General features: G+C 39.6%; 1 protein-coding gene across 13 annotated transcripts in view; it reads left to right on the top strand.

The window, feature by feature from the left end:
• LOC133531916 (protein daughterless) overlaps window positions 1-16,187 on the top strand; it is a 136,716-nt gene that overhangs the window by 111,163 nt on the left and 9,366 nt on the right. For 5 of the 13 annotated variants that reach the window (XM_061870341.1, XM_061870331.1, XM_061870330.1 and 2 more), the window contains exons 5-12: window positions 428-586; window positions 1,263-1,382; window positions 3,125-3,193; window positions 4,100-4,202; window positions 5,258-5,356; window positions 5,807-5,906; window positions 11,415-11,477; window positions 12,517-12,606. In XM_061870341.1, the coding sequence (XP_061726325.1) occupies window positions 428-586; window positions 1,263-1,382; window positions 3,125-3,193; window positions 4,100-4,202; window positions 5,258-5,356; window positions 5,807-5,906; window positions 11,415-11,477; window positions 12,517-12,606 (803 nt within the window). The remainder of the gene's footprint in view (window positions 1-427; window positions 587-1,262; window positions 1,383-3,124; window positions 3,194-4,099; window positions 4,203-5,257; window positions 5,357-5,806; window positions 5,907-11,414; window positions 11,478-12,516; window positions 12,607-16,187) is intronic. The other 8 variants (XM_061870333.1, XM_061870342.1, XM_061870334.1 and 5 more) reach the window with 6 other exon arrangements.

Genomic DNA, 16,187 nt, shown 5'->3' with positions numbered 1-16,187 from the left:
CTTTATTTTCAAAATTACCTATTTACCTTGCACGCGGCTGCAAAAAAGTTGACTATTGTTGATAACGTAATATCGACAAAATCACTACACTGTCAGGGCGTCCGACATTCCTAACATTCCTCATCCTTGCACGGAATTCGTGTGCGGATTGTACACGTCATAAATGTACTCTGCACTTTGCGGCTGTGTGTAACGTAATAAATGTTTGGAAGTTAGAAGTAAGGTCGCTTAGGACAAAACTGTTCAGGACAAGACGATTTCACATGCCGTATGCACTGCCTCTTTTGCTTTCATGCCATACATTTGCTACGGGCACCAGTTGGTATAGTTAGGCCACAAAGTTTTGTCTTGACGGTCTTACCTCTATATTTCAACAAATCAATCATATTCAACAACACTGCACGCATAAAGCTTGACCATCTTCCAGATGTACGCGTCAGCGAGCACACCGACGGTAGCGGGGGAGGCCGGCAGCCTCTCCTCGTACGGCTCCTCGCCGTCCACCCCCGTGCACTCCCCACCGCCGCTACCGGCGCGGCTGTACCCTCCTCTCAAGCACAGCCCCCACATGCACCATCACACACAGGTCAGTCATCATCAACCCTCTCCATAACTCCCAGACGTACCCTTCAGCGAGCACACCGACGGTAGCGGGAAAAGGAGGGAAGTTAAAGAAATTGCGTCACGTACTCTACACTTTTCTGGAATGTCCCTCCCTTCTATTTGTTTGTAGTCAATATAATGAAAAACATGGTATTAATAGGAGAAGGAAACCGGTCACGTTTAATGATTTCCACATAAATTACATTTTACAAACCGGTTACCAAATTTGATGGTTTCGATGAATGTGCTGGTTTTGTGTATTTCGTATTAATATTTTCATATTTTCCTTTTAACCGATATTATATGAATTTTGTATACAAACTGTAGACGACGTCTTTCTTTTTAACTACGACTTCACGTGGAAGATAAGTACATCACAAAAACACAGAGATTGATTTAGCTTGTATTCTAATGACAGTAATGACTTTCTACGAATTATAAAGTCTTTTTCTTAAAGATATATTCGTTCCCCATACAAACTTAAAATTTTTAAAAAGCTAAAACAACTCTTGTTATATTCTGACGGAATTTACATCTACAAAGCTGACTTCCCATGAAAATAATCGTTCCTAATACAAACTTCTATCTCCTTCTGAACCCCGACTGGTCCGCTGGGTCGCCTACCAAGATCGCATTAACCGGTTCCTTTTATATTGCAGGGCCCCAACTGGGTCGCGAGCGGAGTGGCGTCCCCCGGCAGCGCGGGCACGCCGCACCCGCACGGCGTCGTGCTGCCCAACGGCCACCAGCACGTCGCGGTCTTCCCGCCCAATGTTATGGTGAGTGGGGTGTTGTTAGGGTTGCTGTGAGGTCATCTGTCAAGGTCTAGTCTATACTGTTTTGTTACTAACCTCAACCGGTTAACCCCGGGTAAATGGGATGGTGCAAGTGGCGCTTAGACGAACATTAAGTTGAAATACCATTAGGTATTATTTCACGCTATTTTGAACGTTTTAGTATTTCTTTGGATATGACTACCATCTATATTATCTTGTATACTATGGGGCTTAAAAAGTCTGTTAACGTACTTGATATGAATTTTAATAAATAAAGTTTTCAAATGTTTTTACCAACGTATAGATAATAGATTATGCCAATGATCGATGACCTGCAATTTCCGTAATTCATAAAAATTTTAATTGATTTACATTTCCATTTGAAGATAGACGTAAACTTTGAAAGTGTCTAGCTTTTTGAAATAATATGATTTCCTAGTGATTTCTAATGATTTTTATTTTATTTAAGCATGAATCCTAGCATGGATGAATCTAATTTTTTATATATTCCTGTTGTAATGATCTGAATCAAAATATTAATAGGAAACACTATAAGTAAATAATAGACCTATAAAACTTGCTAAATGGAATCAGCAACTAATATTTTGATTCTGGACCATTTAGTGGCTATTTTTAGAGTTGTTACTTACTGGCTTCTTTCACAACGTACATACTCGTATATAGGTAATGCATTTTGAAAACAATTCTCAATGTTATGCAGAAAATTAATGACAAATATTCCGACTGCACTTAGTGTAGTTTTAGGTATATGCGTCACCTTTATTTTAAAATGTCTGACGTTGTGAAACGAGCCAATGTTTTAATTAATATTTAATTTGTTTTGTTTACGGTTTCAACGAAATACGGTATGAATTCACTTTTATTGCTAACTAATTAATTATTTGCAGAAACCGGTTATTTTTTCCAATTAACCGGTTTCTATTTTCTTACAAAGTCATACGTACTGTGTTTGTTGAAACTTTTTTTTTTTGTTTTTTTTTTTTTAATATCAGCGACCCGTGTGGAGCTTGTTACCATTGCCCTAGATGTAGTAGATAGTGTGGTTTAGTAGCTAGCTTCTCGTGTTCTAACAGGAAAACATACATACATCATTACAGCCACTGACTGCCTAATACATTCATAATAATTTTCTATCCGCGTAAAATATTTTTCTTTCGGTCATCTTCTGATTCAAATATTAATAAGAATACAAAAGCTTTTCTACATATAGACATCAAAATACAATTAATTACCAAAACAAATGTAAATTTATAGTTTTTTCCTACTCTTACATTAAAGATTACTTTTGGTGTAAATGTAAAATGAGTCGTAAGCGTTTAGCATTTTTGCGTTTATCATTGCGGAAAAATAATTTAATGTCAAACACATCAATTGAATAAATCGGTCAAAAATTTGAACGATTACTTGTAATTTTTCAATTTTCTATTTCAAAAGTGTTTCCTTTTTTCTTAGTAAATTAGTAACCTTCTTCCAATTATCTGTTTTCACAATCAGGTGACACTTGAGTCATAATTATTTATCTCTTTATTGACTTCTTTAGTATTTTGTAAAGACCTTTTGGTTGAAAAATGTTCAAATACCAAGTTTTGCGAAATATAAAATGGAAAATTAAAATAAAAAAACTTTCTCCCTCAAGTATATCGGATTGAAGTTAGGTCGGTAAATGGTGCCGGCTCCCTGGCGTCGTCCTCGTACTGGTCGAGCCACAACTGTGTGTGTCGTAGGGCGCGCCGGCGGAGCAGCGGCAGCTCGACGAGGCCATGGTGTTCCTCCGGGAGCACTCCGACGTGGGCGTGAGTATCACCGCACTAATATTTACCACAAATACCAGCCACACTAAACTAGTTCAATAACGCTGGTACGGTATAAACGGTGTAGGCTACGGCTTGAGTCGTTGGAATCCCACTCTGAGGTTACGAGTATCTTAGCCCAAGAAGACGTTTCAACTTGCCGTTTTTCGGGATACTTTTACATTCTGAATATTAAAGCGCAGCATTTGGAATACCAGAAAAATGAAAATGGAAGTTAATACCACCTAAAGGGTGGTAGCGCTACTGCAGGAAGTAAGACATTTGGAGTACTATTCAATCATTTCGATCCATCCAAATTCTTTCCATCATATTCATCAAATCATGTTTCAAATCCCATTGAATGAAATTCTAAGCTCACTAAGTATTGTCAAAAAGTAAGTTTTTAGTGATTGCGTGGCATGGTTTGGTTTGAGCTTAATTTTTTATTTTGCAAATCTAAAACAGTAAGTAGATAACTTAATTACATTGAAGTACTCGTATTTATTTCTTTAGTTACCGTACCCTACTCCAGAAATATTTAAAGAGTTTTTAAATTGCTCAAATTTAACTTTTACTGTCAGTTTAAGATACCCAATTTTTATAATGTATCTTAGGTTTAATTTATTGTAGAAAAGAGGCTGGTCTCTGACCCCGAGCTGGACAGCTGAAGAAGATGTCAAATGTTCTGTGGGAACTGAATTGATAAACATCATTATTTGGTAATCATAGTTACTGGATAATGTAGCCTTATATCGTCATCTACATTCATTTTCAAATTTGAATTACTTTTTGAAATTATATGAGGCTTTACACATCTTATACAATGAATTTGTAATATTGTAATATTTAAAAATGTAAATTTTATTGATGCTGTAATTTGACGTTGTGACGTTGTATTTGAATTGCCAGGGCGCCAGAATGGAAGAAAGGTTGGACGACGCCATCAACGTGCTGCGTAACCACGCGGAAGCCCCTGAGCTGTACCCACAGGATGTTCACCACCAGCCACCAGGTACTGACACTAGAATATTCAAATTTCCTTTTTTTTGCGAGTGCCATCTGAGTACTTTTTTATTATAAAATTGCCTACAGTCTGTCACTTCATTTAATAATTTACTGTTAACTGTATTAATGTATTTTACTATTTTTTATTTAATTTACTAGAATTTATAATAGTACATTAGGATACACGTGCGAAACATAGGAAATTCACAACTAGTGGCGATAAATTGACACGAGTTGCGAATTACCTATTCGCACATGTATCGTACAACGTTTTACTGTCCATATGGCCCTTTCAATTTTCGCTATATTTACGTAATATGCTAATTATCGCACTAGTGCGGTAAAATAGCATCATATGTTCCGTAATAGTACATAACGATATAAGTGCGAAAAATAGGAAATTCGACACGAGTGGCGATAAATTAAAACACGACCGAAGGGAGTGTTTTAAATCGACACGAGTTGCAAATTACCTATTCGCACATGTATCGTACAACGTTTTACAGTACATATGGCCATTTAAATGTTCGACACAGTAACGTAATATGCTAATTTTCGCACTAGTGCGGTAAAGTAGCACCATATGTACGGTAAAGAGTATTTCTGTCCATTATAAAACGGTGGCAGGCAATGAACGCTCAATTTAGAAATTGTTATGAAATAAGAAACGGATTTAGGTACTTATTCCGGTTAGTGAAAAATACCGGTTCCAATTTTTATTTTTTAAAGTTAACCGGTTATTATCAAATTTCGCGAAACATTACAAGTATTAGTTTCAAAGTGGATTTTTATTCGACTTAATGTATTCTATTTTCCTTGTATTTGTCATTATATATGTATATGTAAAGATCAAAAACGACTAGATTCTAATAGTAGGTATCTTAAAACCTATTCAAGGCTAGTCTCATAAATGCATTACTTTTATTTGGTTATTCATCTTTACGAATCTATCTTGTATTGTATGTATTATGAATTATGTACCTAACATGAAAAAGACGGTATAGGTTTTGAGTTTGTCAGTGTATTTTTCGCGATTATTCTTTACCAAGTTTTTTTTTTCAGTATCTCGGTTGGGCCCCGGGCCGGGCATTCCCCAGCTGCACAGCGAGCCGCCCGTCAAGATGGAGCGGCACGTGCTGCCCAACACCAGTACGTATCCAAGTAAGTGGCACTTTTAACAAACAATAATAACATATAGGCCAATTCAAACTTACATTTGACATCTAAATCATGGTCTTATTCGCCTGTACGTCTCGCTCGCGCTAATACAAGTACGAACAAGTCCGAACGAAATGAACGCGCGAGTGATAACTAGACAACATCATTTAGATATCGTTTTGATGCCAATTGTATGGTCGAATTGGCCTCCTACCCTCTGAAATCCTAGGTGTATCGGTTTTTCTTTTAATTTGCATGATTGTGCGACGGAGGCTATGTTAGTCGCTATTTACAATACTTTAAAAGTGCTTTAAAGTTGTCGAAATGCTTGAATTCGTAGATTTAAGCCAATAAACTAAGAGAATTCATCTGAAGTACATCCCATACAAAAACCAGTTCCTCTCCTACAAGTTAGTTTTTCAAAAGCTTTACACAATATGCTTTTGTTTACAGAGAAGCGCAAAGAGCCCCCGGATTCCGGGCTGGACTCCAAACCCTCGTCGTCGGGCTCCGCCGACCTCGCCAAGCCCGGCTCCAAGCGCTCCCGGAGATAGTGAGTCACATACATACATGCATGTCGTATAATCCATTCATACCTTCCCTATATTCACTAACAAAGGAATACTAATGAATCGCAGACGCAAATTGACAGTAGATGGCGCTGTACGACGCCATGTTTCATGATATGTATTGCCAAATAGAGTTATTAGAAGAATCTGTGTTACTGCATAATGTATTCGTCTTTCTTAGTGTTCCTCTGTAAAAATGAATTAGATCTTATGGACACTCTATGCTAAGTTTCAATGTGTTAAATGTTGTTGAATGGATTATTATGATAATGTGTTTAATACAATGTTAATCATAACTTAGAGATTCATTTTTAATATTTATAAACATGTCTTACGTTAATTTTATTTAGTAATCACAATTATATTATAAACGAATCTTTACAATTTTCCTCGAAACATATTATAATGTATGTATCTATCGTATTCGAATTACAAGGATCTGTGAACATTGAGAACTAACATAAATTCCAGACAAACTTATTACACTTTTAAATGAATATGATTCATACATACGGTTACAATAGTTACTGCTCAACATAATTTAAATCATAGATATTATTCACAATTACGTTGATAAGGTAAATATTGTAACCGGTTTTATTCTATCGCTAGTCGGTCGGAGTGACCCGCGCGACGCCGGCCGACGCTCGATATTTTACAAACGCAGTCCGAACCTTATATCAGTTAAATATTAAAATACAATCCGGTTCGTCCCATGAAAAACCGGTTAACTGTTAACACGAATTTTCATACAAAAAACCGGATTGCATTGTTTGTTTTAATTTAATGGTATTAAACCGATGCAATTGGTGAATCTATGCCTAATATTATCAATTTATTTACAACATTGGGGTGTTGTGGGTCGAATCTGTAGCACCAGCAACCGGCCTTTTGAAGGCGCTGGTTCTCAACTGATTGCATCCCATACTCTCACTAGTGGCTCCAAGAAGCTGTTATGCATGCAGCGGCCACACCCCGGTAAACTGCGTCGGTTCGCGGGCTAAACTAGTGAGGGGATCCTGCCTTTGGTAGGTTAAACAGTGGAACTCTCCCGCTTCTAATGCATAAAGTTTGTCCCGGTGGGGAAGGCAACTCAACGCAGATATGCATTCGAGCTTGGCGGACCCGGCGGGATAACAAGGCAATGTGGATGGCCTAGGGCGATGATAGAGGGCATGTAGGTATCATCGGCCAGACACATCATCTGATCTCATCTCCGGTCGTATCGGTTCTCCGTTCCACTGGGTCAAGATGGGTGAGGACGAGTAAGTGCACCTGGGTTTGCGCGTACGTTTGTGCACTGGAATATCTCCTGCGTACCTGACTGCTTCCGAATTTGGACTCCGACTAGTGTTAAAAGACCTGTGGCGATGGGCTGAAGTAGAGAGGTACAGTCCGATGCAGACTGGACTTTGTCTGACGCCTGCACACGGGCGGCTCCAGGGGTGTTGTAATACACCGTGGTCGTTTTCGTTCTGCACTGGGGGGACAGAAAGGATTCGGCAGCACCTGTAGCGACAAAGCAGCCCTTTTTAGGGAGGCACTGCTTTCCCCGCTCAGCCAGGGAGGGGGCTAGAAAAGGTGCCCTAAAAAAATGCTCACCCCAAATCGCTAGGATGGTAGTAACCGTGGCTGCCTCCGCATCTTTCAATTCGCGGTCGACGTAACAAGAATACAAAGAAAGTAACAACATCAAATATGATTTTCGGCGCGTGGAACGTTCGTACGCTCCTGGATCGTGAGACCAGCGCCTGTCCTGAAAGGAAGACCGCAATCATTGCTCGGGAACTTCGTCGCTACAATGTTGATGTGGCTGCTCTCAGCGAAACACATCTTGCCGATGAAGGACAGCTGGTGGAACACGGAGGTGGGTACACCTTTTTCTGGAAGGGACTATCTTCCTCTGAAACTAGACGGTCAGGAGTGGGGTTCGCGATCAAGAACCAGCTAGTTAAGCAATTACAGGAGTGTCCTATACATATTTCGGACCGCGTTACCACGTTGCGCCTCCACCTGAATGATCGAAACTTCCTTAACGTCATCAGTGTCTACGCACCTACCTTAGATAAATCTGATGACGTCAAGGACCGATTTTATGAGGAACTTACACGTTGCATCGATTGCGTACCTCCCAGGGAGCAAATAGTTCTACTGGGTGATTTCAATGCTAGAGTTGGTCGCGATTTTGAAGCTTGGCCTGAAGTTTTGGGCAGACACGGTGTAGGCAACATGAATAGCAACGGACAGCTTTTGCTTAGCCTTTGTGCGCAATATCATCTAGCGATTACGAACACAATGTTTCGACTTCAAGCTAAGCACAAGAACACGTGGATGCACCCTAGGTCCAAGCACTGGCATCTGATAGATTACGCAATCGTGCGGCAAAGGGACGTTTCCCAGGTCCAAGTCACCCGCGTAATGCGGGGCGCTCACTGCTGGACCGACCACAGGCTTGTAATTACAAAGCTGTGCCTTCGCCTCCGTCATCCTCGTAGGTCTGATAGATCGAAGCCGGTATGTTTCAACGTGGACAGGCTCAATGACCGCGAGGCCAGGGAGACATATGTTGAAGCCTTAAATTCAAAAATCAGGTCAGTAGACATGGATTTGGGTGATGTTGATGCTATCTGGGAGACTGTGTCATCTCATATACTAGACTCTGCTAAGTCCGCATTGGGTAAAAGAGTTCGTAAGCATGAGGACTGGTATGATGAAAATGACACAGCTCTTTCAGAAGCTATTGGCAAACACCGTCGTCTTCTTCTACAGCACGGTAGTGCCGGCCAAGGTGGAAGCATTGCGGAGCTACGGCAGAGTAACATAAGTCTGCGTAAACTGTCAAGGGAAATTAAAGACAAATGGTGGCAGGATAAGGCTCGCCACATGCAGTTGCTCGTGGACACTAACCAGTTAGGGGAGTTCTATAAGGAGATCAGGAACCTTACAAATAACATACCACCTGTAAAAGTACCTCTTAAGCCTTGTAATGGCGAAGGCCTTCTTAAGAGTAAGGATGAGGTATTAACAAGGTGGGCAGAACACTTCAACACTCTGTTGAATGTTGATCGAGCAGCAGATCTGGTACACATCCGGTCAATACCTCAACTCCCTGTTGCCATTGAACTGGATGAGCTACTGTCAGGTGACGAAGTTGCTCTTGCCATTAAACAACAGCAAAACAAGCGTGCGGCTGGCATCGATTTTATACCAGGAGAACTGATTAAATACGGCGGCGAGGAATTGCAATCAGCTATGTGGAAACTTTTCGTTCTTATATGGGAAAAGGAACAAGTCCCTCATGACTTCAAGGTATCTCGCATAAAGGCGTTATATAAGAACAAAGGCGACCGTTCTGATTGCAATTCTTACCGTGGTATTTCGTTGTTATCGGTCCCCGGGAAAGTCTTTGCTAGAGTTTTGCTGAACCGCCTAATGGATATATCCGAAAAGCTGCTTCCGGAGACCCAGTTCGGCTTCCGGCCTGACCGAGGCACCTGTGAAGCTATATTCTCAGTGCGTCAACTGGAAGAGAAAAGCAGAGAACAAGGTCGTCAACTGTTTCTCTGCTTTGTTGACCTCGAGAAGGCATTTGACAGCGTGCCTCGTGAAGCCCTCTGGATAGTTCTGGGCAAGCTTGGATGCACGGAGAAGTTTGTAAGGCTAGTGAGACTGCTACATGACGACATGGAGTGCTGCGTTGCTACCGATGACGAACAATCGGACTTCTTCCCCGTTACGTGCGGGGTGAAGCAAGGTTGCGTCCTAGCACCCACTCTGTTCGCATTGTATTTTTCTGTCGTAGTCCGAGAAGTCTTACTCACATGCTCTGAGGGTGTTCGCATCCGCTATCGCATGGACGGAAACATTTTTAACCTGGCCAGATTTAAAGCACGTACAAGAGTCTCATACACAGTGATCACAGAGATCATGTATGCAGACGACTTGTGCTTTGTGACTGAGTCCCCGGAAGGCATGCAACAGCTCATGTCCAGTTTCGACGAGTCCTGTCGCAGGTTTGGGCTCAAGATCAGTGTCAAGAAGACTGAGGTGATGTCGCTGGACGTTGTCAGTCAACAGACACTGGTCGTTAGACTCGGTGAGGACCAGCTGAAGCAGGTAGACAAGTTCCGCTACCTGGGGAGCACGTTAACATCCAAGTGCGACCTTGATGCTGAAATTAACAGCAGGATCGGGGCTGCGGCTGCAGCTTTTGGCAAGTTAGACCACAAGGTTCTCAGCTCACACGACTTAAAACTGGCCACTAAGATATCCGTTTATATGGCAGTCGTGCTGCCTAACCTTCTATACTCCGCTGAAACGTGGACCGTTTATCGCCGCCATATTCGCATGCTGGACCGATTCCACCTCAGATGCCTACGCAAAATACTGAAGATCCGATGGTCTGATCGTGTTCGGAATACCGAAGTGCTGCGTAGAGCAAATGTGGGTGGTATCGAGGTATACCTTATGCGACGTCAGCTTCGTTGGTGCGGTCACGTTTCACGGATGAACGACCAGCGTGTGGCTAGGCGCATCTTTTATTCTGAGCTTGAGGAAGGCAAGCGGAAACAGGGTGGCCAATTCCTCAGGTACAAAGATGTGCTTAAGCGGCACATGAAAAAGTGTCGTATAGAGCCCTCGCGATGGGGGCAGCAGGCAGCCATACGAATGGAGTGGCGGGCTACTATAAATGCCAAAGTAGCTGATTTCGAAGCTCGTCGGCGCTTAGAGCTGGACGCCAAGCGCGACGATATAAAAGCCAGACCACCCGCGGCTACGCACTATAATTACGAAAATGGTGTGCTCACATGCCCGCAATGTTCGCGAACTTTTAGTAGCAAGATCGGCTACATCAGTCACTTGCGAGCACACCAGAGACAGCAACGGAGTTGATAGCAGTCGCCGTGGCCGAATCGGCCGTGGAGTTATTATTATTATTTACAACTTTCAAATAACAATAAATTTCTTTTGGACAAATATTTTCTAAAAGCATTAATTATATATTATAGTTGTATCTATTAGATTACCTTCTTGATTGTTCCTGCGTTACAGTTTATTTCAATTATTTAATTTTAAAGTAAATATCAACATACACAGTCATTTACGATAATATCTTGCACAGCGAATCATTTAAAAAAATAATCTTAAAAAGGGTGTTTTGTACGTTTCGCTGTGAAAGGTATTATTGCAGGTAACTGTAACAAACATATACCAACTAAGAACAAATTGATGGTAAATGCGTCAAGTTTTTTAAACCCTGAATACATAATCCAGACACTGTCGACAAATTATTTGATATCTAAGTTTCCCGCTCTATAATTAATTTATCAAGTAGTTTTTAACTAGAAACTGTTAATCCCACAGGCAGACTCATTCTCGAGTGTGGGGCTATGTTTAGTTAAGATCACTTAATAAATAAATAAAATAATAATATGAAACGTAAAAATAACTGATAGTGTTCGGACTGTATAGGTAGTATGTGTTCGTTCTAGCGTCCCGCAAGCGCCGGCCTCCGACTTCGGCCGGTGTCGCCCGGGCCCCGGCCCTGATGCAATGTAAGTCACATTGCACACATACACAACTAAACATAATGCAATCCGGTTTTTTAGTTAACCGGTTTGAAAAAAAAAACAATATATATCAATAATAAATAACCGGAATTTGGATATAATCAAAATATTGTTTCGTTTTCGGAAAGTATTTATCGAGCCGTACAAGAAACTGAATTGCATTTACTAAATTTATAGTTTATTCACACTGTATTTTGCTCAATATTTAGATACGTAATTGAATTGACTTTAAATCTAAATGTTAGAGCAAGCTCTTGTGATACATTTGTGGTCTTAGTTATCATAAATCAATACAATATTAAAGTACTTAATTACTCAGTAATTTAAAGTGATAATTTGTATTTTACTAGTGGATATTAAACTAATGAAAATAGTCTTAGTCATGAACATGATGTGATGACTATAAATTAAACATTCAATAGTAGATTTTCATTTCTAAGTTGTAATTTTTTTCATCTACGCTTGTTTCTTAACACATGATTAAACTTTCACAAAACTGTTATGTTTAGAATTATGAATCAAAATGAAGTGCTTAAATTTTGCATTGGTTTCTAATAATTATTACCAATTTTGTATCTTAAACTATTTCTTGTTAACCCCTCGAGTCCCAGCCTTTTTTGGTTTTCTGATTTTTGGGACTTACGCCACAGTTACAAGACGCACATGGGTTAAAGGTGTTAAAACATATGTATGGGGCACTGAGGAACGATGCCTTACTTGTGGTTAGACATGAGAAATTTCTGTTTTTCGATGATTACTTTTCATGGTGTTAATAAATAATCGTCAAATGCTCAAGATCCTTACTAAATTTCATGATTTATTTTTATTTTTAGGATACTAGAAAGTTATTGTCTAAAAACAGAACTCTCACAAGTATGGCGTCGTTCCACAGTCTAGCGGTCCGCGTCAGTGTCGAGCGGACATTCCCTGGGGGGGTTAGAAGTACCTTCTACAACTCGATATCGCGTCCTTGGGACTCTCGAGGTTAATTTAGAAGTGTGTCACGATTACTGTGCCGTTGTAGCTGCTCGTCGGCGGACGAGGACGACGTGGACCCGGACACCAAGGCGGCGCGCGAGAGAGAGCGCCGGCAGGCCAACAACGTGCGGGAGAGGTGCGGACTATCACTACACTACACGGCCTACCACCGGAAACGAACATCGACGTTTGGTTACCTGCCTCTCTATCGCTCTTGCATATTCGAGCGATAGAGGCGATTAAAAAAACGATTTTCGTTTCCGCGGTAAGGCCTCAGGACAGATGGTTTTATCGTTGTTTTAAACGTCGCTGTTAAAAAAGTCACTTTCTCATACAAAATGTATTGGAATGACATGTTTTAAAACTGATACAAAATGCTTACAGTTAATTAGACGACTCTTAAACAATTACATTACGATTCCTTAACACATTCATCGCTGAGCTACGGTCGTAGCGCTACGTCGTAGCCGATAGAGGAAATGCTTCGTAGGGCAAAACGACAACGTGTCGTGATTAACGCTAAATGGGTTAACGTAGTAGGTAGGAATATGAAATAATTAAGGCACAAGTAAATGTCCTACCAGCGTTGAAACCACGCCGTAAAAGCGGGGCTTCCACCACACAGCTGAGACTGTCCTATTGTCACCTCGTATATTTATAATTTAAACTAAACTCATTTATATAATGTTGTCTAGGTTAAGTATAGCTTACGTGTGTAAAATTTATTTTTTATTTACGGACATAGATTACTTTTGTTTCATTCAAAACCGGATCAACCTAAATTACAAACCGGTTAATTTATATGAAGAATATACCGGTTCTGCTCTTAGCATGAACTTATCTAAATCTTCATTCTATAATTCTATTAATTTATTATGGCAAAATAATTATGCTATCCCGCCTATAATGCCGGCGGTCAATGCCACTGTGCGAGCGGGAGAGCAGTATAATTATGCGCGTGCGATAGAGACAGGAACATTGACCCACAATGTACGAATTTTGCTCAATGCATTCATAGTAATCTGTTATGAAAAAGTCACGTTTACACGTTAAAGTTAAAGCCATCTGTATCCTGAATTTCAGCATTTATAAACTTGTGATACTGGTCCTTGTCTATACCATGTTTCCATCCCTTGCTTCCCGAGTCCAAACAACAATTTGTCAATGTCAATTTCATTTAATGCTAATTATAAGTTTATTATATCTTTGACAATGCAACTTTTTCAAAAGTTTAGTTTGTATGTTCGGACTCTGCTTTCAGGTGTCTCTTGTATATAAACTAACATATGTATTATAGTTTCAGCATTCCATTTTAACAAGCGGCTGCAGTATGTAAAATATTACGCTCTTCTCACTATCATATCAGGCTCCAATTTCGTGTGAAACTTATTCTTTTTAGGTTATACTTTTCCTTTTTCATAGGGTTCCTTCAGGTGTAAGTCTTAATAAATACGTACATCAAAACTATAGGGACCGTGCGCGTTGGAGGGTCTGCCATCTTGTGCCCTGAATCGGAACTATAAGCACGTCACGTGTTTTCTTGTGCATAGTAGGTTCTGCCATTTTGTGGGCTACATCGGAACAATAAACATCACATTTACGCCTCGCGCCAAAAATATGACGGCTCCTGTGCTGCCTCCTACAGTTCATGCACGCTCCCTATACAATATCAATCAATTTTTCGTGTTATGGCTCCATCAAGGTGTTGATGATTCTGCCAATGTCGAGGTTGGATAAGACACGGCTAGTATATGAATCTTATTACGGTCATAGACAGTGTTCGGTGGAGCTATACAATATCAAAGAAACATTGTGAGATGCGTAAAATATAAGACAATTTCGTGCTTCGAATTTGACAGGTACTTAAACGAGATGGCGCTGTACAGCTCCGTACATTTTGCGGTAACTCTGATTGTCAAAAGTTGACGTTTGACAATTCATACCGTAAAACATATAGGGACCGTGCGCGTACCATAAACATGCACATGTACAGTCAGCGTCAAATACTTTGTAGCAGTCAAAGTAGCCAAATAGTTCGGTACACCATATATTTAGTATGTATGACTGTACACGTCACGTGTTTTCTTGTGCATAGTAGGTGCTGCCATCTTGTGGGCTACATCGGAACAATAAACATCACATTTACGCTTCGCGCCAAAAATCTGACGGCTCCTGTGCTGCCTCCTACAGTTAATGCACGCTCCCTATTTAGATTTTACCACTCTTATTACAATCAATTATCTTTGACAATATACAGTTAAAAACATGGCCAAATTTATCAATAGGTCACAAAAATGTTTGAACACAAGTAAAATTGATGCATGCCTCGTGGTTACGTTTCTACTTGTAACTTAGGAGTAAAGGTAAGTACATGTACATATTATAGGACATTGGGTACGCTGGTTCATTGACTATTATTGGCTAGCACTGCGACAAGGTATTTGCATGTTTTCTATCATTTGTCATCCATTTGTTACTAATATAGGGTTCTAAATCAATCAACATCATTTTATTTAACTTGTTTATTAAATGATATTTCAAGAGTAAAAAAAAAACTCTAAGGGCAGACGATCAAAAGTGATATTTTGATAAAAAACAATAAATTACTTACATTTTTTAAACAGCAATGCTATAGCAATACATTAAAACATATTTAGTGTATAGAAGTTTCAAGCGGTGACGTCACTGACAGTTACAGGTAGTCAATGTTAGACCGCCGGGTAGAACAGTCATACTATCTCTGATGAAGTGTTTCGAACCGTTGGAAATACATTATACCGTATGATTTACCGAGATAAATACAGTACATTACAACATATTTACAAGTTATGTAATGTATCATTTTATACAACATTTACTTTATTCTTAAAAAATACAATTTATATTGTTTTAACCGGGATTCAAAACAAACAAAAAATAGGCTATTTTGATTTTAACTTAACTATAAACTAACACTAACATCAAATCATTACCTACAACCTATTTTATAATCAATTACACGATACAAACATTTTATATGAAATTGTAAAACCTGCGTTATTTCTGCCATGTCGACGCACATTTTGCTTAGACAGATTACAGCTAAAGTAAGGACGCTAAGCACGAGGTATTTCGTACATTGGCCCGCCATTTCCGATGTCTATGACATGCGCGTAACTATATTTCTGTCCGGCCCATGCTGCCGGCGGTCAATGCCACTACGAGCGGAACGGCAATATAATTGGATACTTGACACATGTTGAATATTATAACAAAATTTAGCTAAATGGATAGAAAATGGGCCATTCATTATAATAAAGTGGAATTTAAAAAGACATAGAGATTGTAAAAAAACAAGGCCGCAAAGGTTCAAAAAAATTTTTTTTAACTTTCAAGTATAAATAAGAAAATTATACCATTCGATTCCTTAAATATTATTGAAAAAAAAATGTATGACAACTATATACATAAACGCAATATTTCACGGTCAAAATAGCAATTTTCTTGATCTTCCATACATTTACCATTACATTACATACAACCTGACCATGATTCTAGCAAATAAAAACTTTGAACTTTGAACTTTAGGACAGACTAATGTAATATGACGTCACATTACATTATCATTTTGTTAGAGGCGTTTCAGACTTTAACTTTCATTTCTGACCTTTGTGTAGCTTAAATACCATGAGTCCTATACAGACATTAAATTTGATCCTCAGGAAAATCAAGATCTAT

This window comes from Cydia pomonella, chromosome 26 (genome assembly GCF_033807575.1).
Source record: "Cydia pomonella isolate Wapato2018A chromosome 26, ilCydPomo1, whole genome shotgun sequence".
NCBI lineage: Eukaryota > Metazoa > Arthropoda > Insecta > Lepidoptera > Tortricidae > Cydia > Cydia pomonella.
The sequence above is the reverse complement of the archived record's forward strand: the minus strand, read 5'-3'. Positions and strand labels throughout refer to the sequence as shown.